Raw genomic sequence first — 21,332 nt, 5'->3', positions numbered from 1 at the left:
CAATGGGTGTGTAAGTGTTCTCATGGCCGTAAGAGGGAGCTAGTAACGTAGCTTCTCTCTCTCTCTCTCTCTGAATTCACTGCTCTCTACTGTTACTGTTTTTGCTCTGCTGTTGGTTTACTACTGTTGTAAACCTGAACTGTGTATTGACCTCTGGACCGGTAAGAAGACTTTGTATTTTAGATTACTTCTTGGACCGTTGCTATTGTGTATGACCTGGACTGTTTATTTTTGACTGTGCATATTTTTATTCTTACACCACCTCAAAAGTAAACTACTTTTTGTTTTTACAACTCAGTGTACTCTTGTGTTTACTGTGTGACTCTTACTGCTCTCAGTACCCTTCCTTGTCTGTGCAACTCTTTGGTAGCACAAGGAGACCTCTGCACAACAACTTCCTTAACACCTTCCAACTTCGTTATTCTGTTAATACCTCGTGCCTGGTTTTTTAAAAAATCTCATCCCTTCTGTGTTTTCCATACCACTAACTAGAGTCCTACGGAGAACTTAAATATCTGCTCCAACTTTATGATTTTTTTTGGCTGGTTTTGATGGGGGGGGGGTGCTCTTACGTTGACCCTTTGGGATTAATTCCACTTTGAAAAAAAGAAACCACTTACACGGTGGCTAGAAGAGATGCTTTAGTTCCACTTATTTATTTTTCATCTTTCCATGCCTACCTTAAAAGGCATTATTCTCTCCCTGCTCTTTCTCTTGATAGCCTCTGGTTTTTCTCTACACTTTTTAATCCAAACTGTTCTTGGCTTGTACTGTCCTGAAAATCACTCCAGCTATATATTTGGATTATATTTTTCCAGTACATCTGACATGTTTTTTTCCCCTATTCCCCCCCCCAAAAAAATCTGCTTTGTAATAAAATATGTGTTATAAAGACTTATGCTTCAGAAGAATTCTCTGGCGTGGAGGCTCAACTGTGCAAGCATAACAGACCTTGAATAGCTCCATTAGGAATGTACAAATCTACAGAAGCCTGCTTTTGTGCAACCAAGAAAAAATGGAGGGGAAAGTCAAAGCAACTGACAGCAACAAACAGTGAAAAATGAATATATTCAGAACAGAAGGACAGAAAAATGACCTTACAAAAAGTCTCACTTAGCTTCATTCAGAGTCAGTGAAGTACAAAGAAAGAGTGACATGTTAACCCCAAGAGTTAACCCCACCAGTTCAAACCTTTCTCAGCTGAGGCATTTCGTCTCCGCTCGGTCTAATAATTGGAGATTGCAGGTAGTCCTCAACTGACGCCCACAATGGAGCTTGATGTTACTGTTGCTAAGCGAAACACTTGGGAAGTGAGTTTTGCCCCATTTTATGACCTTTCTTAAGGGACACGGTGGCTCAGTGGGTTAGGACGCTGAGCTTGTCGATCAGAAGATCGGCAGTTTGGCGGGTCGAATCCCTAGTGCCGCGTAACAGAGCGAACGCCTGTTACTCGTCCCAGCTTCTGCCAAACTAGCAGTTCAAAAGCACGTAAAAATGCAAGTAGAAAAATAGGGACCACTACAGTGGGAAGGTAACAGCGTTCCGTGCGCCTTTGGCGTCTAGTCATGCCGGCCACATGACCACGGAGACGTCCTCAGACAAGCGCTGGCTCTTCGGCTTTGAAACGGAGATGAGCACCGCCCCCTAGAGTCAGAAACGACTAGCACGCATGTGCAGGGGAACCTTTACCTTTTACCTTTATGACCTTTCTTGCCCCGGCTGGTAACAGTCAATCACTGCAGTTGTGAAGTTAGTAACACGGTTGTTAAGTGAATGTGGCTTCCCTATTGACTTTGCTTGTCAGAAGGTCACAGAAGGGGATTACGTGATCCCAGGACACTGCAACCGTCATAAATACGAGTCGGTTGCCAAGCGGCTGAATTGTGGTCACGTGACAACGGGGGTAACTGCAATGGTTGTGAGTGTGTAAAATGGGTCTAAAGTCACTGTTATCAGTGCTCTTGTAACTTTGAGCATTCAATACGTGATCTGCTGTAACTACCTATATTCAGTTTGCAAATTGTAAATATTGTAAATATTTACCCGTGTAGTAGGGCTGTATTACGGTACTGTTTTGCTTCTCATCTTTCCTATTACCTTCTGTTATTGGTATCTTATGACAGGGCTTTTCAACCTTTTCAGCCACTGTACCACTTTTAGGATATGGCAACATCCGAGTACCACCAGTCGCCTAGCAAGGTGTCAAAAACTTGATGACCCAAAACAAAAAAGGAAAAAAGTGATGAAGTACAGGTACTCCTCGACTTACAACAGTTCGTTTAGTGACTGTTCAAAGTTACAATGGCACTGAAAAAAATGCCCCCCAAGCCACAGCCGAGCAAGACGCCTACCTGCCCGCCCGGCGGCGCTCTTCCTCCTATCCGAGGTTTTCATTGTTGTGAGCATTTCTGTTGAGGATTGGCAGCGGGGGTGGGGTGGGGGGTGTTTGGTTTTTATTCCCCGCCCTCTGCTGGGTGGTTGCAGCAGGTTTTGATCACTTCACATGACCCTGGGACACTGTGACCGTCATAAATATGAATCAGTTGCCAAGCATCTGAATGTAAATCACAAGGCCCTGGAGATGCTGCAACATTCCAGCTGATTGGCGCTTATTCTGGGCTCAGCAGAAGCACCAGGATCAGCGCCGAGCTCCAGCTGGAGCCTGGCACTGATCCTGTTGCTTCCGCTGAGCCCTGACCGCCCCGAAGAAGCGCTGATCCTGGTGCTTTTGCTGAGTCCTGACAGCCCTGCAGCTCCAGCCGTCTCTCGCTCAGGCTTGTGCAGTGCTGCCACCGGTTCAGCTCATTCCCCTCCCCCCGCTACCACTTTTCTAGGATGGTTGCATACCACCTGCCAGGTGCCAATGTACCACAGGTGGTACCCGTACCACTGGTTGAAATGCCCTGTCTTATGATATCGCTTTGTTGTTTGTTGTCTGTATGTACAGTGAGAGCCTTATGCACTGGGGACAAATTCGTCTTGTGTGTCCAATCATACTTGGCCAATAAAGAATATTGTATTGTATTGTATTGTAAAGCAAGATTCTCATTAGATGCTGGTTTTGTAAGGCATCTGAAAGAAGAAAGAAAGAAAGGAAGAAAGAAAGAAAGAAAGAAAGAAAGAAAGAAAGAAAGAAAGAAAGAAAGAAAGAAGGAAGGAAGGAAGGAAGGAAGGAAGGAAGGAAGGAAGGAAGGAAGGAAGGAAGGAAGAAAGAAAGAAAGAAAGAAAGAAAGAAAGAAAGAAAGAAAGAAAGAAAGAAAGAAAGAAAAAAGAAAGAAAGAAAGAAAGAAAGAAAGAAAGAAAGAAAGAGAGAGAGAGAGAGAAAGAAAAAAGAAAGAAAGAAAGAAAGAAAGAAAGAAAGAAAGAAAGAAAGAAAGAAAGAAAGAAAGAAAGAGAAAGAACCATGAGTGTTCCAAGGTCACCCACAAGAATTTAAGTCTAAATTTCCATGTTTGTTGCTCAACATTGTGGCCCCATTACCACCTGGGTTCTTTATTTCAACATCAAAGGAACAGCAATTACCAAACAGATAAACGTGTAAATTGCAGATCCAGTAAAGTTCTAATCTAGAATCAAGTCAATTTCCCTGCAATATTCAGCACCACTGTGGTTAGATGAGGTCCATGTAAAATCCATGTTGCCTCAATGGTCGTCTCCACACAGCATTTGCAATACAGGTAGTCTTTGACTTACGACAGCTCATTTAGTAGCCATTCAAAGTTACAACGCCACTGAAAAAAGTGACTTGTGACCATTTTTCACACTTAGAACCACTGCAGCATTCCCCGAGATCATGTGATCAGACACCGGGCAACTGACCCATAGTTACGACAGTTGTAGTGTCCCTTTTTATGACCTTTTGACAAGCAAAGTCAATGGGGAAGCCAGATTCCCTTAACAACCGTGTAACTAACTTCATTGAACCACTGTGGCGAGAAAAGTCGTAAACTGGGGGCAAAACTCACTGAACAATTGTCTCATTTAGCAACGTAAGTTTGGGGCTCAATTGCAGTCGTAAGTCGAGGACTACCTCCGTGAGCAAATACTTTTTCCTTCTGCTTTCAGTGTCCAGAAACCTTAGCATTAGAAAAATAAATAAATAGATTAACTGCTCCACCTGTGGCAATGCTGTTGCTATTCACAAAGTCAATCAGGGTAGGTGTCTGAACTCAATACTATTTATTTTATTTTATTTTTTTAGATTTGTATACCGCCCTTTCCTGAAGGACTCAGGGCGGTTTACAGGGTACTTAAAACATTGATACAAAAATTAAAAAGAATTAAAAAGAATTAAATTTAATCCCTGAAAAAATATAAAACCCCAATTAAAAACTCTCAGCCTGGGCCAAAGAGCTCAAAGAGCCAGGTCTTCAGGTCCCAGCGAAATGAACGAAGGTCGGGGGCAGTCCTCAGCTCCACGGGCAGCTGGTTCCAGAGGGCAGCCGCCCCCACTGAGAAGGCCCTATCCCTGGGTGTTATCCGCCGGCAGTCTTTAACTATGGTATCGCACAATGCTAGTCCAGGCTTTTAAGCCCCAAAACTAGACACTGGAAATTGTTAGATGAAAGAAAAACTACTATGTGGTGCACAGAGAACTAATCTTCCCGCACACATTTTTCCATTTACGATTTAGGGGATCTGGCTCAGAAGCCATGTTCTCTCCTGAAAAAGAGCTATTCAAAAGTTTATTTTCCCCTCTTCACCTAGACCAGGGGTAGGCAACCTCGGCTCTTTTATGACTCATGGACTTCAACTCCCAGAATTCCTGAGCCAGCATGGGAAAAGGTTACAGGAAGACTGTCGTCCCTCTTAACCCCTTCCAGATGAAGGCAGATTTTAATTGCTGCTAAGAAAACTGAGGGGGCATGTATTTTATAGCCAGCTGTTCCCACTAGTAAGCTTCATGGCAGAGAAGGGGTCTTCAAACTTGGCCCTTTTATGATTTATGGACTTCAGCTCCCAGAATTCCTCAGCCAGTGTGTATGACTGATGAATTCTGGGAGTTGAAGTCCACAAGTCATAAAAGGGCCAAGTTTGAAAACCCCTGTGGCAGAGGAACAGAATCGGGAAACTGAGAGGAAATGGGTTTTGTGGACTACAGTATTCTTGTATTAGGATCTTCATGAATTTGGCTTGATGGCTATAGGGCAGGAGGGGTCTTCAAACTTGGCCCTTTTATGACTTGTGGACTTCAACTCCCAGAATCCCTCAGCCAGGCAGGCTGCTATAGGGGCTGTGAAATCAGCCCCTCTAGATCAGGGACATCCAAGCTTGGCGGCTTTCAGACTTTTGGACTTCAGCTCCCAGAATTCCCATGCTGGCTGGGGAATTCTGAGAGTCCAAGTCCACAGGTCTGAAAGACGCCAAGGTTGGGACACCCCTGCTCTAAAGTAAGAGGCTGGCTAGGGAATTCTGGGAGTCGAAGTCCACAGGTCTGAAAGACGCCAAGGTTGGGACACCACTGCTCTAAATTAAGAGGCTAGCCAGGGAATTCTGGGAGTCGAAGTCCACAGGTCTGAAAGACGCCAAGGTTGGGATACCCCTGCTCTAAATTAAGAGGCTAGCTAGGGAATTCTGGGAGTCGAAGTCCACAGGTCTGAAAGACACCAAGGTTGGGACACCCCTGCTCTAAATTAAGAGGCTAGCCAGGGAATTCTGGGAGTCGAAGTCCACAGGTCTGAAAGACGCCAAGGTTGGGACACCCCTGCTCTAAATTAAGAGGCTAGCCAGGGAATTCTGGGAGTCGAAGTCCACAGGTCTGAAAGACGCCAAGGTTGGGACACCCCTGCTCTAAATTAAGAGGCTAGCTAGGGAATTCTGGGAGTCAAAGTCCACAGGTCTGAAAGACGCCAAGGTTGGGACACCCCTGCTCTAAATTAAGAGGCTAGCTAGGGAATTCTGGGAGTCAAAGTCCACAGGTCTGAAAGACGCCAAGGTTGGGACACCCCTGCTCTAAATTAAGAGGCTAGCTAGGGAATTCTGGGAGTCGAAGTCCACAGGTCTGAAAGACGCCAAGCTTGGACAGTCCTGCTCTAGATATTAAGAGTTACTAGGCACCTTCTGTGTCACCCCAGTGGGTAAATCTGGACCCAGAAAATGTATTCTCCAGCTAAGAGATAAAAGTTTAAGGCAAATAATTTAGAAAATGGGAACTCAAGATAAACTGAAGGTGAGAAACAGTGTCCTGCTGATTCTGCAAGGGCAAAAGGCCACCAATAAGAAGATTTGCAGAGACCAATGTTGATAAACTTTCTTGAAGGAGGACTTTAACTAAGCTCAGATTTTAGCCTCTTATTTTGTTAATGCCGAAGAGCAGAAACACACTTTCAAGCAGCATGAAATAGGTCTGTATCTATAGAATCAGCCGAGCTGAAGATAACACTTTAATAGTCATTCATTTTTTCCCTCTCTGTCTCAATATTTAACCTTAGATTATGGATACAGGGGGGCTTGGGCTGAAAACAAAGAGGTGTGATTTGGCCAATTAATTTATATGAATTATGCACAGAAATTATTCCGACAGGTACGGCTCTGCTTAAACCTGATGCAACCTTTTCTATGCAGGTTTTTCATCAAACCAATGAATTTAATTAAACTGCTTCAATTAGTAAAAGCAGCATAAAGAGATCGATAGCAAGCTTGCTTTATGGCTTACTGGCGAAGACAACAAAGGGAAGATCTTCTCCTGCCGAAAAGGGAAGCTACCTACACGTTACCCATTCGTGGTTTGTTTAGAGTTGGAACGTAACATTGTGATTTTTCTGCTTGGAATAAATCCAGAGAAGAGGTTAAACTAGCCGTGACTCCCTATGTTGCTTATCCCAGCTAGAAGAAACTAGGACGTCACGTGCAGATAAGAGGGTGACCTCAGAACTACCCATCCATAGCTTGACTGACATTGGTGCCTCTTGGGAAAAGTAACTCCTGGGTTTGGTGACAGCTAAGCCACGGGCAAGGTTTATCTTGCCGTCTGAATAAGCTTTATAAAATTGAGTCATGGTCGAAAGACACAGTCTGAAAGCAAAGACAAGCAGCATTTACACCAGTCTGTCCCAAAGGCGTTTTTTTCAAGAGGCAACCAGACTTTCTGTTTGTTTGTTTTTTCTTTGAAGCTGAAGAAGCTTCTCATCCAAGAAGCTTCTTCAGCTCTTTCTGGTTTTTCTTTGAAGATGTTTCTCTTCTCATCCAAGAAGCTTCTCCAGCTCTTCAGAGCTGAAGAAGCTTCATGGATGAGAAGCGAAATGTCTTCGAAGAAAAACCAGAAAGTCCAGTTGCTTCTTGAAAAAGCACTTTGGGGACAACCAGGACCTGGATGATGGAGAATCTTCATAGATATTTATACCAAGCTGGTATGACCCAAAGTTTGCTGGTCATTGGGGCATTGGTGACTTGGGAGACTGTTTCTTGACCTGAAATAGGTAAAGGTTCCCCCACACATGCGTGCTAGTCGTTTCCAACTCTAGGGGCCGGTGCTCATCTCCGTTTCAAAGCCGAAGAGCCAGCGCTTGTCCGAGGACGTCTCCATGGTCATGTGGCCGGCATGACTAGACGCCAAAGGCGCACGGAACGCTGTTACCTTCCCACCAGAGTGGTCCCTATTTTTCTACTTGCATTTTTACGTGCTTTCAAACTGCTAGGTTGGCAGAAGGTGGGACGAGTAACAGGCGCTCACTCTGTTATGCGGCACTCGGGATTCGACCCGCCAAACTGCCGACCTTCTGATCGACAAGCTCAGCGCCCTAACCCACTGAGCCACCACGTCCCTACAAGATCTGAAATACATGACCCCAAAGCCGCTTTTACAGAAAATAGTTTTACTGTCCTAAATAGGAAGCCGCTCTAACAAAGAAGCAGAGGGAGACATGTTCAGGAACTGAATTCTCACGTTTGCGACCCTAGAATATGCCTCGGAGTCCATCCAGAAGAAGCACCCGAAAAGGGGATACAGGTGGTCCTCAACTTACGACCACAATTGGGAACAGAATTTCCACTGCTAAGCGAGGTGGTTATGAAACGGGTCTTGTCCACTTTTGCGACCATTTGGCCATGGAGGTTAAGTTAAACCAAGTCACTTTTTCAACCCCACTGTAACTTTGAACGGTACAGGTGGTCCTCAACTTATGACAATTTTTGCCCAAAATTGATGTTTTGCTAAGTGAGGCGTTAAGTCAGCTCTGCCCCGTTTTACGACCTTTCTTGCCACAGTGAATAACTGCGGTTATTAAGTTAGAAACACAGTTGTTAAGCGAATAATCCGGCATCCACCATTGACTTTGCTTGTCAGAAGGTCCCAAAAGGGGACCGCGAGGCCCCTGGGACTCTGCAAACGTCATAAATATGAACCAGCTGCCCAGCATCCGAATTTCGATCGCGGGACGGTGGGGAATGCTGCAACAGCCGTAAGTGGGAAAAACGGTCCTAAGTGACATTTTTGCAGCGCCGTCGCAACTTCGGTCACTAAATGAACTGTTGTAAGTCGAGGACTTCCTGTAGCTACACGAATGACTGTACGTCAAGGACCACCTGTGCTGACGTCTGCAAAACCGGCACCTTGATCAACGGCACCCCAACCCGACGTCTCATGCCATAAGCAGCCAGCGTTAACTATCATGCACACAAACACAGAACCCGTTGCAAGATGCACCCAGCTGGGTTGTGCAGCTGGGCTGGCAGTTTTCCCATGGCCTCTGACGGGGCTGCAGTTGGAATTCCACACACACACACACACCCCACAACCCCACAATCCCAGGGCTTTCAACCGAGCTGAGACAAGACCAATCTCCTTCCCCAGCTTTCTTACCTTCGTGCCCGGAGATTTACGTGCGGATGTTGCCGTGTTATAAGGGCGCTGTCCCAAACGGGGCCAGCATGGTTACTCCTATACCAGCTTGCTGCCAGGTGCCCAGGATAGGTTTGGCCAGCAAAGCCGTGGTCGGACTCCGTCTCGGCGGCCAGTGAAGAGGCTGAGCTGCCCATGGCTCCCCCCAACCCTGGCTGGGCCAAGATTTACTCTAGGTTAGGTCCCAGGGAGTAGCATGAGCTGTCGGGCTGAAAGGATGAAGACTCTGTAGCGTGGAGTGGAGAAAAGGAAGCTGGTGCTGATTGAAAAACAGAAAAGACACACATAGGGAGGAAACAAACAAACAAACAAAAAAGAGGAGAGGAGAGGGAGAGAAGAGAAAGAGAGAAAGAGAAAGAAAGAGAGGTATGATTTTCTTTCCAACCCATGAAGTGACATTTTTCTAAGAGTCTGTCAAAATAAAAACAAAAAAATAGAGATGGCCTCCATGATCATCAAAACCGGGGGGGGGGGGGGAGAGGGGGTTTGTCTTCAAACTCGGCCCGTTTGCGACTCGTGGACTTCAACTCCCAGAATTCTTCAGCCAGTGTGCCTGGCTGAGGAGTTCTGGGAGTTGAAGTCCTTTGAGGACTCGTGGACTTCAACTCCCAGAATTCTTCAGCCAGTGTGCCTGGCTGAGGAGTTCTGGGAGTTGAAGTCCACGAGTCCTCAAAGGGCCGAGCTTAAAGACTCCTGGTCAAAACCAATGTTGGCTTCGTGCAAAGCAATTCAGACTCGAATGTGAGAACTGGGAGGGAGGGAGGGAAGGAGGGGGATGGAAACCCACCTCGTCATGAACGTCAACATGTGAGAAGGGGTGTGTGTGGGGGTCATGGGGTTTTCAATTAAGCTTTAGGGAGCTGTGTCGTTTCTTGGGAAAGGGAGAAGCTGAATCAGAAGATGGTTAATGGCAGAGAGTGAGGGATGGCTCCCTTAAAATTCATACTGTTGGGAAGAACGGGTTAAGCAGAACACATTGGACTGGGAAAATCTTGCTGGAACCCCTTTCAGAATCCTTTGGGAATCTCTACAGGTAGTCCTCGACTTACAACAGTTCATTCAGTTGACCATCTGAAGTCACAACGGCACTGAAGAGAGTGGCTTATGGCTATTTTTCACACTTATGACCGTTGCAGCATCCCCGTGGTCCTGTGACTTACATTCAGATGGTTCATATTTATGACGCTTGCAGAGTCCCGGCATCACGTGATTTCCCCGGTGTCACGTGATCCCCTTTTGACAAGCCAAGTCAACAGGGGAAGCCAGATTCACTTAACCACCGTGCGGCTAACTTAACAACCGCAGCGATTCGCTTCACAAATGTGGCGAGACAAGTCGTAAAATGGGGCAAAACTCACTTAACAGATTTCTCACTGAACAACATAAATTTGGGGCTCAGTTGTGGTCGTACGTTGAGGACTACCTGTATTTTCGTAAAACTTAAGTCCCTATCAAATCCTTCGATCAAAGAAATCAAGCAGGTTACTGGCCTGGCCTGTTTCGCTCAACACACTACTACTGTACGGCCACTTTCGGAGTTTCCAAGTCTAAAACACAAGTTGTCCAATTCTTATTTTTAGCCCCAAGTAGCATGCTGAAGCAGATCCCACAAAATTATTGTTTTTAACTTTTGTATTTCCTGTTTTAAATACCCTGTAAACCGCCCTGAGTCCTGCGGGAAAGGGCGGTATATAAATCCAATTAAATAAATAAATAAATAAATAAATAAAATTAGCAAATACTCCCAGCCTTGGGCTGCGACGGTTCACACCAAGGCACTGATGCGCATCCAAGGCACGAAACTTGGAGGAAAAAAAGGAAAAAACCCACAGATTTAATGATGGCACGGACGACGTTATTAAAAAAAACCAACTCAAAAAAACCCAGTGTCTTAAATCAAAAATATTTTTGAACTTTCACCTCAGCCAGGCTGCCTCCCCTCTCCCTGTCGTGCAAATTTGCTCTGAAGGAGAAAGGCTGAAGAGGCATTAATTTAATGTTTTGCCAGCCCAGTTTTTCTCCCCCTCCCCGCTACTTGATATAGAAGGCAAAACTCAGCCTCTCCTCCGAGGACCTGCTTTGCCGGAAGTTTTGCTACTCTGCGTCCCAACTACTCCACTCTTGCTCAGAGGCGGCTTCATTTGACAAAACACGGACCTAGTCAGCCACTGGATTAGACTTTAGGACAAAGAAGACAAAAACGAACGCCGCAAATCTTCCTCGTGGGCGACAGAATCAGGGACCAAGTTATCTGAGGGGCTGTCTCTTGCCGTTCACATCCACCCCACCCACTAGAGCGAGGAGACAAAGAATGTTGTGTGGTCCCCATCCTCTAAGGAGGTCCACCTGGCGGGACCCAGAAGAAGGGCTTTCTCCGTGGTGGCTCCCTCCCTTTGGAACATCATCCTTGCAGAAATTAGACAGGCCTCCACGTTGACAGTCTTCCGTCAGGCCCTGAAGGCCTGGTTTTGCTAGCGGGCTTTAAATGGCTTCTTTAATCGCGTGCTGTGGCCGGGAGAGGGGGTATTGTGGTTTATTTTTATTTTTCCCCGTTTTGTGTTTTAACTGCTTGTAAGCTGCCTGGAGTCGCTGTGAGGGAGTAGGCGGCTATATAAATTATCTAAATAATAAATAAAACACCTCCTGATAAAACTCCCTGGGCATTGCGGTGCGTTGCCCTACAAACACCGCTGAGAAACTTTTTCCGTTCCTTTGGCAAAGCCAGCCAGCCAGCCAGCCTGTCTGACGAAAGGAAAAGTCAGTCGAGAAACAAACAAACTGGCTATCCTGTAGCGTGTGGCTCAATTCTGTCCAACCCGTTGCCAGAAGCACCGCAGAGATACGGCTCCTCCCGCCAAGAGGAAATCGGGATCCAGATTGGAGCTCGCAAAGGATGTGAAGGAGAGAAAATGGGGTGTGTGGGGGGGGAAAGAAACAACTTTAATGCTGTTTGGAAAAGCTCGTCGCAGCGCAGGACACCAGAGGAGAGGGTCTGTAAATAGACCCAGGATAACCTCAGCTAAGCTGGAAGCCGCAAATACTGCTCACCAAGGCGGCTTTCCAAGCCCGAAATCTGCTGCTCCAGATTAAACAGAGGATGCTGAGAATTTTCGGGGTAGGAAACGACGCTGAATCCCTCGTCTTTAAGATGAGAATCAAGCTTAACTCAGCTGGTACGGAACTTAAGCTAACTACGAGCCATAATTACATGCCGTACTCTTTACAAAACAGGAACGGAGGTAGTCCTCGGCTCACGACCACAAATGAGCCCCAAATTTCTGTTGCTAAGCGAGGGCGGGTGTCAAGTCAGCTTTGCCCCATTTTGCGACAGCTGTTTTGGCACAGCTGTTAAGCGAATTACTGCAGTTGGAACGACTTGCCTTCAGAAGTTGTGGGTGCCCCATCACTGGACATTTTTGGGAAGAGAGTGGACAACGGTTTGTCTGAACTGGTGCAGGATTTCCTGCCTGAGCAGGGGGTTGGACTAGAAGACCTCCAAGGTCCCTTCCAACTCTATTATACTGTTGTTCTGCTATTCAGTTGTTCAGTGAATCATGTGGTCATGAAACAAATTGACTTTCCTTGTCGGAAGCCGGCTGGGAAGGTTGAAAGTGACAGTGGCATTCTAAAAAATGACCAGTTTTCACACTGCTGACCATTGTAGCATCCTTGTGGTCACGTGGTCAAAATTTGGCCGCTTCCGGTTGCCAAGAGGCCAAATTTTGACCACGTGACCACAAGGATGCTACAATGGTCAGCAGTGTGAAAACTGGTCATTTTTTAGAGAGCCACTGTCGCTTTTGAACAGTCACTAAACGAATGGTTGGAAGTCGAGGAGCATTTGTATGGCAGTGACTTATTGAGCAAGACGACACCCAGAGATAAATAACTGTAATGATTTTTTGATAGCACCGGACGATATTTGCCTATTTCCAATGTTCATCCTTGTGATGTCTTAACTGCAAATCTATCTTGAAATAGCAATCGAATAGAACAGGTAAAAACCATACGGGCCCTGCGCAATTATACACCTGTCACACTGCAGTTTGTTTGCTGATTTATCGTTTGGATGGGGCTATGAGTAGGAAAGCACCCCAGGCAGAGCTGAGCATTACTCAAAGACTTGGGCTCAGCGGTTTGTGAAAGACGTGGGGAACGGAGGGGGCCAAACCGAGATCGGGAATGATCAAAACGGCACTGGCAAAAAATTTAACAGGCAGTAAAGGGAAATGCAGAAAAACTCACTTTTGGAAAACCTGCACTAGGAAGGATGTGCATGGAGGGAAGAATTGGCTTTTTCCGCATATACATAATGAAATAAATCACTGTTTGAATTAAACTAGTTTGGGAGGCCCAATGCTGCAGCAATAACAATGGGGTTAAAAAAAAGACAAATGGGGGATTTAACTAATAGAAACAAATAGTTAAGCACCTATTTTCCTTTCTTTTGTGGTTTTAATGCATAATTACCACATTTCAAATGTTACAGTTAATTACGCCTGCACGAGCATTTTCTAGAGCAAATACGCGGATCTATTATGAATCCATTTCCTCCTTCCTATTCTCTGAATTAGTTCCCTGCCCTCCCCCACAAAAGCACTTACAAAGAGAGGAAACAGAGACATTTTCCAATCCCGTGTTTTAAAAAGGCTCTTCCTGGTTCCCAAAAAGCATCCACAAAGGAAACAGCCGCATTAAATCGCTTCTTTGGATTAAAACAGTGACAGCAGCCACCAGGAGTTTGGGTGGCTGCGATGACTGCTAATACAGGTGGTCCTCGACTTACGACCACAAGTGAGCCCAAAATTTGCTGCTAAGTGAGAAATTTGTTAAAGTGAGCTTTTGCCCCATTTTATGATTTTTCTTACCATTTTGTTAACTGAATCTCTGCAGCTGTTAAGTTAGTCACAAAGTTGTTAAGTGAATTTGGTTTCCCCATTGACTTGAACAGAATTTCTATCTATCCTATTCTATTCCATTCCATTCCATATTCTATTCTATTCCATTCAATTCTATATTCTATTCTAGCCCTATTTCTCTTCTCTTCTCTTTTATTTCTATTCTATTCTATTCCTATTCTATTCTATTCATTCTATTCTATTCCTATTTCTCTTCTCTTCTCTCTTCTATTCCTATTCCTATTCTATTCCTATTCTATTCCATTCCATTCCATTCCATTTTAGTCTACTCTACGCTATGCTACACTACTCCTATTCTATTTCTATTCTATTTCTACTCCATTCCACTCCACTCCATTATTCTATTCTACTCTACTCTCTACTCTCTACTCTCTACTCTCTACTTCCTATTTCTATTCTATTCTATTCTATTCTATTCTATTCTATTCTATTCTATTCTATTCTATTCTATTCTATTCTATGCTACACTAGTCCTATTCTATTTCTATCCTATTTCTATTCCTACTCCACTCCACTCTATTTCTTCTCTTCTGTACTCTACTCTATTCCGATTTCTATTCCGACTTCTATTCTTTCCACAATGTGTGAAGAGGAAGGGGGACATTTCACAGGTTGGGGGCAGCCCATCAGCCAATCTTAGCCAGTCACTCTAGGACGGGAGGTGAGCCAATGCCCAAAGTTGGAGCTTTTATGCAAAAGTCCCAATTCTCCAACGTCAGGCAGACAATTCTGAGAAGCCCTTCTAGACAGTCCCATCTAAAGCTGATCTGCAGGATTCCAGGATTTGAGCTCCCAAACAAAACGCAGGGAGTCCTTGACTCACGACCACAATTGAGCCTCAAATTGCTGTCGTTAAGCGAGACATTTGTTAAGTGAGTTTTCCCCCCTTTTACGACTTTTCTTGTCACGGTTGCTAAGTGAATCACTGCAGTTGATAAGTTGCTGGCCAGAAGGTCGCAAAAGGAGATCCCGTGACCTTCGGACATGGCAACGGTCATAAATATGAACCAGTTGCCAAGTGGCTGAATTTTGATCACGTGATCATGGGGATGCTACAAAGGTCGTAACTGTAAAAAGCAGCCGTAAGTTACATTTTTCAGGGCCGTCGTAACTTTTGAACGGCCACTAAGTGAACTGTTGCAAGTTGAGGACGACTTGTAAACAGAACAGCTAGCCTATGACCCCCTTGCAGCATACTCAAGGGCAGCCCACACAGAAGCAGCAACCGGCTGGTAAGCAAGCCAAGGTTAGCCAATAGATTCATTTCTTGGCAAATATTTGCATGCTGCTCTGAAGCTTTGAGATCCTCTTAAGGTAGCTTACAAACCAGGTTACTCAGTGCAACCCAGTAGCAGCTCCTGAGCTGGAAATAGCACTTACTTACTTACTTACTTACTTACTTACTTATTTATTTATTTATTTATTTATTTTTGGGACTTATATGCCGAAGGACTCAGGGCAGCTAACAACAATAAAAATACAGCAATGTAAAAGCTAAAAAGAATTAAACTAACAGCCCCAATAAAACAATTAAAATTAATAAGTTAAAATTAAAAAACATTTTAAAAATCCCTGTCGTCAGTCCAGGTCAGCCTGATGAAAAAGGAGTGTTTTAAGGCCGCGGCGAAAGGACTGAAGATCCGGGGCTGTCCGAAGCTCAAGGGGAAGTTGGTTCCACAGGGCTGGCGCTCCCACAGAGAAGGCCCTCCCCCTGGGGGTCGCCAGCCGACATTGTCTAGCCGACGGCAACCCGAGGAGGCTCTCTCTGTGTGAGCGCACTGGGCGTTGCACGTCTGGCACATTACTATTCGGGAGCAGCTTTCCAGTGCCCCCTTTTCCCTGTGACATGCTGAGTAGGTTCCAAGGTTCGATACCTTAAGCCCGCTCGATCTACGATGGAAACAAGCTCTGTTTATTGGAACAGACAAGCAATCGTTCCTAACGGTGTTTTCGCTGAGGCCGGGAGGATGCAGCTGAGTTGATGAGGGAAGCAGTTTTCCCTTCCCATTTGTTATAATCTGGCAAGCAAGAGCTGCTCGGAGACACCAACACTCCGAGTCGAGTTGATGCTTTGTCTTTTCAAGGCCAGGGATGACCTATCACTTATCTCAGCATCGGGGAGGAGCCGAAAAGAAGAAGAGGGCTCACTCGGGATCATGATTTCCTGTTGCAAGCCGTGTCCAGCTGAGCCAAGCCACTCTGAAGTGGCACTGAAACGGCACTGACTTAGGACCGTTTTTTTTTCACACTAAACCATTGTTACAGCATCCCCCGTGGTCACGTGATCGAAATCCAGCCATTTGGCAACCGACTTGTGTTTATGACGGTCGCACCGTCCTGGTGTGTGTGTATGTGTGTGTGACGCGATTGCCTGATGCGACAATCAAAGTCAACGGGGAAGCCAGTTCACTTCATAACCAACAACTGCGGTGGTTCACTCAACAAGGGTGGCGAAAAAAAAAGATCGTAAAATGGAGCGAACCTCACTTAACAACCGCCTGGCTTAGCAACCTCAATCTTGCGCTCAATTGCAGTTCTACGTCGAGGACTGCCTGGAAACCAAGATGAAACGTTATTTATAGCTCAAAGTGCTGAATATCCAACTGACTGTTCATGTCAAAGGGCTGGAATAGCCCCCCCCCCAAAAAAAAACACAGTCTAAAACAGGGGGTCTTCAAACTTGGCAACTTTCATGACTTGTAGACTTCAACTCCCAGAATTCCTCAGCCAGGCACGTGTGCCTGGCTGAGGAATTCTGGAAGCTGAAGTCCACAAGTCATAAAAGGGCCACGTTTGAAGACCCCTGGTCTAAAAGGAAGATATTGGAAAGCCCACCATCCCATACTAATGGAAATATGAGGGGTCCCTAGTGCTCTCTGAGCTCGCTTGTTTTCTTGCAGACATTTCATGACCCTAACTAGGTAACATCATCAGTGCTAGTAAGGAGTGCGGTTTGCGGTCGGTTTATATTCTGGGGTCTTGCCTGTCTGGGTGGGTGAAGGTGGTCTTAGGGATTCTTTGTTTGGGCTGTTTACTAAGGGCTCTGTGGCAGTTTCTTGATTGGGGTGTTGCTTACTTGATTGTTGGCCTGAAGTTGACCTTGGAGTTAATCTAGGCTGATCTGGGTGCTGATCACTGGTGGAGAAGTGATGGAGTCTTTTTCTCTCTGGGGCTGGTTGATCGTCTCTTTTGCACAGTCTACAGATGTTGTTCATGTCTACGTGTCTATTGATGGCTGATTTGTCAGAGTGGCAGGCTTCTAGAAATTCCTTGGCATTTGTGGATTTGGCCTGGTCTAGGATCGTCCCATTTCCCCAGTTGAAACTAGGGTTAAATCCGTCTGTATGTTGTGAAATTAAAGAATTTTCATCATGCCCGTTGACTGCCAGTTGGTGTTCATGGATGAACAGTTCTGCCAATCTTCTGCCAGTTTGTGCTACGGTTTGTCCATTGTCCTGATGGAAATATTTCTCTGAAAGTGAAATGTGGACTATCTAAGGGCAAGACGGACATTTGAATTCGTGGACATTCAGCTTTCAGCTATTGAGCATTACTGAACAGGCATCCGACAGCTTCTGACTTGATTCGTTTCCCATTTAAGCCGCACTGCTCTTTTTGTAAAGTTTGCTGGCGTGTGCAGCTACAACCGACTGCAGAAGATGGTTTTATTTTTATTTCTTTTTAAAAAAATATACAGTTTTAATTATGTCGTGAGCCTAAGGCAGAAGTATTGTGCACGTTTTATCTATGGGCGTTTTTTTTAATAGCCACAAAAAGCATATATATATATATATATATATATATATATATATATATATATATATATATATATGTGTGTGTGTGTGTGTGTGTGTGTGTGTGTGTGTGTGTGTGTGTGTGTGTATTTATATTTCTGAATTCCCCTGCCAATTGCTAGTAGCATTTAAGGATTCCCTAGGGATCTGAACATTATAATCCCAAACACAGGGAGAGAAGGGGGAGGATCATTAAGATTGCAATAACTGCATTAATACCCAGGCTTTATAATCATTTGGCAGGATGGAATTCATCTTCAACACCAAAAGGATTGCAGAAAGAAGCATTTAGCATTCAGGAACGGATTGGTAACAGAGTCAGCTGACAGTTAACAGTTTTTGTCTTAAGCCAGCACAGGCAAAGTAAAAGGCTCTTCCTTGGAATTTAAAAGTGAAACTTCTTGCTTAGTACCTCCAATTAATTAAATAACGGCCATGATTTCCAGGGGATTTGTTCACCATGGATCTTTTTTTTTAACCCAACATTCAGTGAAAAGCTTAACTTACATCATACAGTACAGGCGGTCCTGGGTTTTAGGATCACAGCTGAGCCCAAAATTGATGTTGCAAAGTGAGACACATACGTTAAGTGAGTTTTGCCCCGTTTTATGACTTTGCTCGCTACAGCTGTTAAGTGAACCATGGCAGCTGTTAATAACCCGGTGTGCTTAAGCGCATCTGGCTTCCCCATTGAACTTGCTTGGCAGGTGGTGGCAAAAGGGGATCAGATGATCCTGGGGACATAGCAATGGTCATAAATATGAGCCAGTTGCTAAACATCTGGATTTGATCAAGCGACCATGGGGATGCTGCAAACGTCGTAACTGAAAAACGGCCTTTAAGTCCAGCTCATAACAAATCCAATCTGCAGAGTAAAACAGGGATCTCCAACTGTGGCAACTTTACAACTTGCAGATTTCAACTTTTGGAATTTCTCAGCCAGCACGGCTGGCTTAGGTATTCTGGGCGTACTAGTCCACAAATGGTAAATTTGCCAAGCTTGGAGACCCCTGAACTAAAAGACTGGAGCACACACGATACAATTACCCCACAGCCTGCTCCCTTATGAAACTAAGTAAGGGCTCTCACAAAGCTGAATGACGAAATCTCTTAAAGCTAATCGTGCGGGGAGGGGGGGAGTTAGTACAATCTTGGTTCTGTCTGTCCTTGCTTCTGGTGTGCGGTAAGAGGGATAAGAAAATATTGACTAACACCTACAACAAAATGGTTGACGGAGCTATATGGGATTGGGGAGTTTTAAGGGTTAAACAGCATTAATTTTTCCACTTTAGTGTTTGCTATTCATTTATAAGTTCCCTGCAGATAAACAAGCGCCAAGATCTAAACAAGCTGATAATGCTTATATAGGAAGGTTCGTATTAGCCAACTGTGTAGGCTTTTTTTTATAGTGTGGTATTAATAAAAATACATGTGGGTTGGTATGGCTTGCCTCATTAGCAGCATAGCAGTAACTTATGCGCCAGCCAGCTTGCCCTCTCTCTCTCCTGCATACACAAGTAAAACTGCTCTATATCCCCACAAAGCATGTCGCACGTAATAAGCCTCTGCTTCTGATCCATCTTGCTTTGGGTGTTTCATCAGATCTGCAGAAGAAACAATCAACTCAAGTACATAAAAGCAGAGACAAAATCAGCTACAACAGAGATTAATAGAGGCTAGGGATGGAGACACCTGCGGCCCTTCAGATTTTGGACTACGATTCGCAGCACCCTTTATGATTTAAGAATGTCAGCTGAGGCTGCAGGAAATGGTATTGAGCACAATTAGATCAGGATCATCCTAGAAAGACTATTAGGAACTGTCCTTGGGCAAAACACAAACAACTTTGTCCTCTGACATCTTCCTTTCTTTACACCAGGGGCGTCCAACCTTTGTGACTTTAAGACTTGTGGACTTCAACTCCCAGAATTCCCATCGGCCAAGCTTGGACACCCGTCTTGCACCTTGTCTAAGGTCATCCAGAGCCTTGCTTATTACAGATTGCTGAAAAGAAAGCGTAGCACGGTCATCACAAAATAGGAAGCGATGGGAAAGCTGACAACGGCTTAGTGTGATCTGCTCAGTGAAAATCAGAGATTGGGTTAATAAACGCCTGAACCTTGGCAATGGTGGTTGGGTCAGGGGCGGAAGATGCAGATTTAACCTAATCTGGTTTATTTAAGCAAGGAATCATGGTTCATTAAATCACAGTTCAACACAAGGGAGGAACCAGGGCACTGATTTTCTCAACTGGCAATCCACTAAGCCAGGGGTTCCCAACCCCTGGGCCATGGACCAGTACCGGGCCGCGGCATGCCAGCAACCGGTCCGCACAAACAAGCAAAGCCCCATCCGCGGGATGCAGGCAGCACACAAAACCACACACCCTCCGGTCCGCGGAAAAACCTTTCTCCACGGAACCGGTCCCCGGTGCCCAAAAAGCTGGGGACCTCTGCACTAAGCCAAAGTCAGCTTGGTTTTCCTTTTTCACAGGGCATGTACAGGTGGTCCTCAACGTACGACCATAATTGAGCCCAAAATTCCCATTGCTAAGCGAGACAGTTGTTGAATGGGTTTTGCCCCCTTTTACGACCTGTCATTCCACAGTTGTTAAGAGAAGCACTGTAGTCTTTAAGTTAGAAACACGGCTGTAATGCAAATCTGGCTTCCCCCTCCATTGACTTTGCATGTCAGAAGGTAGCAAAAGGAGAACACATGACCCCAGGACGCTGCCACCGTCATAACTGTGAGTCAATTGCCAAGCGCCTGAATTTTGGTCCACAGAGACGCTGCTATGGTTGCAAGTGCGAGAAACAGTCGTAAGTCACTTTTTCCAGTGCCGCTGTAACTCTGAATGATCACCAAAGGAACTGTTGTTAAGTCAAGGACTACCTGTGTCCATAGTCACGATGGTTTGGGAGTGGAAAGGAATGAAAGGATGCTTCCCCCAAGGAGGGTTAGCAAACAACAACATGATAACAAAGTTTTAAGACTTGCTGGGTGGGGAATTCTGGTCGCCGAAGTCCACAAAACCTAAAGCTGCCGAGGTTTGACAGCCCTGAAGTCTTGGCACGCTCTCCTGGATACTAGCAGTGCGTGGTGGGCCTTGCATGCAACAGCCTGGCTTTGACAGACCGTAGATTTCCCTCTCTGAGGCTGTGTCAGCCTGTTCAAAGCAGCATTGTTTTTATCGCACATTGACAGCCAAGAGAAAAAACACCAGGGCTGAGCCAGCTACATCTCTTCTCTGAGATCAGCTGTGCTGGTGCTCACGATTCAGCCTTCGAGAAACGGCTCCCAAAATTCCGCGCAAGAGCAAGCAAGGTGTAAAAGACAAGCGCGGTACAGCCACGGCAAACGTAGCAGCTCTGGAAAAGTCTTCGGTGGGTTTTGTAGCTGAACTTTTAAAGGGCAGCAAAGTGAGAGGGAGCAGATCCGATAAGTTGAGGGGGAAAAAAAATGCCCTGTTTCAATTAAGTAGCAAAAGAGGACTGCCACTCAACGGTGGCTTTCTCAAGTTATCTTCAGATCTATCAATAAATACTAATCTATTTCCTGCCCATCTTTTCCTGGTAGGTTGCTACTACGAATGGTGCTGAAAGGAAAAAAACGTGTTTCGTCAGGCTTTTGCAGTCTCTCCTTGATTAGTTTCCATCCATTATTTCTTGTCCTGCCTTCTGGCGCTTTGGAAAATAGATTGACCCCCCCCCTCTTCTTTGTGGCAGCTCCTCAGATACTGGAACACTGCTATCATGTCCCCCCTCATCCTTCTCTTCATTA

The 21,332-nt window shown here is 45.3% G+C and overlaps 1 protein-coding gene across 7 annotated transcripts in view; it reads right to left on the bottom strand.

The window, feature by feature from the left end:
• Positions 1-21,332, bottom strand: part of CAPN15 (calpain 15) — a 108,171-nt gene that overhangs the window by 63,286 nt on the left and 23,553 nt on the right. For 3 of the 7 annotated variants that reach the window (XM_083372749.1, XM_083372748.1, XM_083372750.1), the window contains one exon: positions 8,801-9,098. The exons of 3 other annotated variants lie outside the window; for them this stretch is intronic. In XM_083372749.1, coding sequence (XP_083228875.1) covers positions 8,801-8,976 — 176 coding nt within the window. In that variant the 5' untranslated portion in view covers positions 8,977-9,098. Of the gene's footprint in view, positions 1-8,800; positions 9,099-21,332 lie in introns of those variants that run through there. One more of the 7 variants, XM_083372754.1, reaches the window with a different exon arrangement.

The sequence above is a fragment of the Vipera ursinii genome, assembly GCF_947247035.1.
Source record: "Vipera ursinii genome assembly, chromosome: 13".
Taxonomy (NCBI): Eukaryota; Metazoa; Chordata; class Lepidosauria; order Squamata; family Viperidae; genus Vipera; species Vipera ursinii.
The sequence above is the reverse complement of the archived record's forward strand: the minus strand, read 5'-3'. Positions and strand labels throughout refer to the sequence as shown.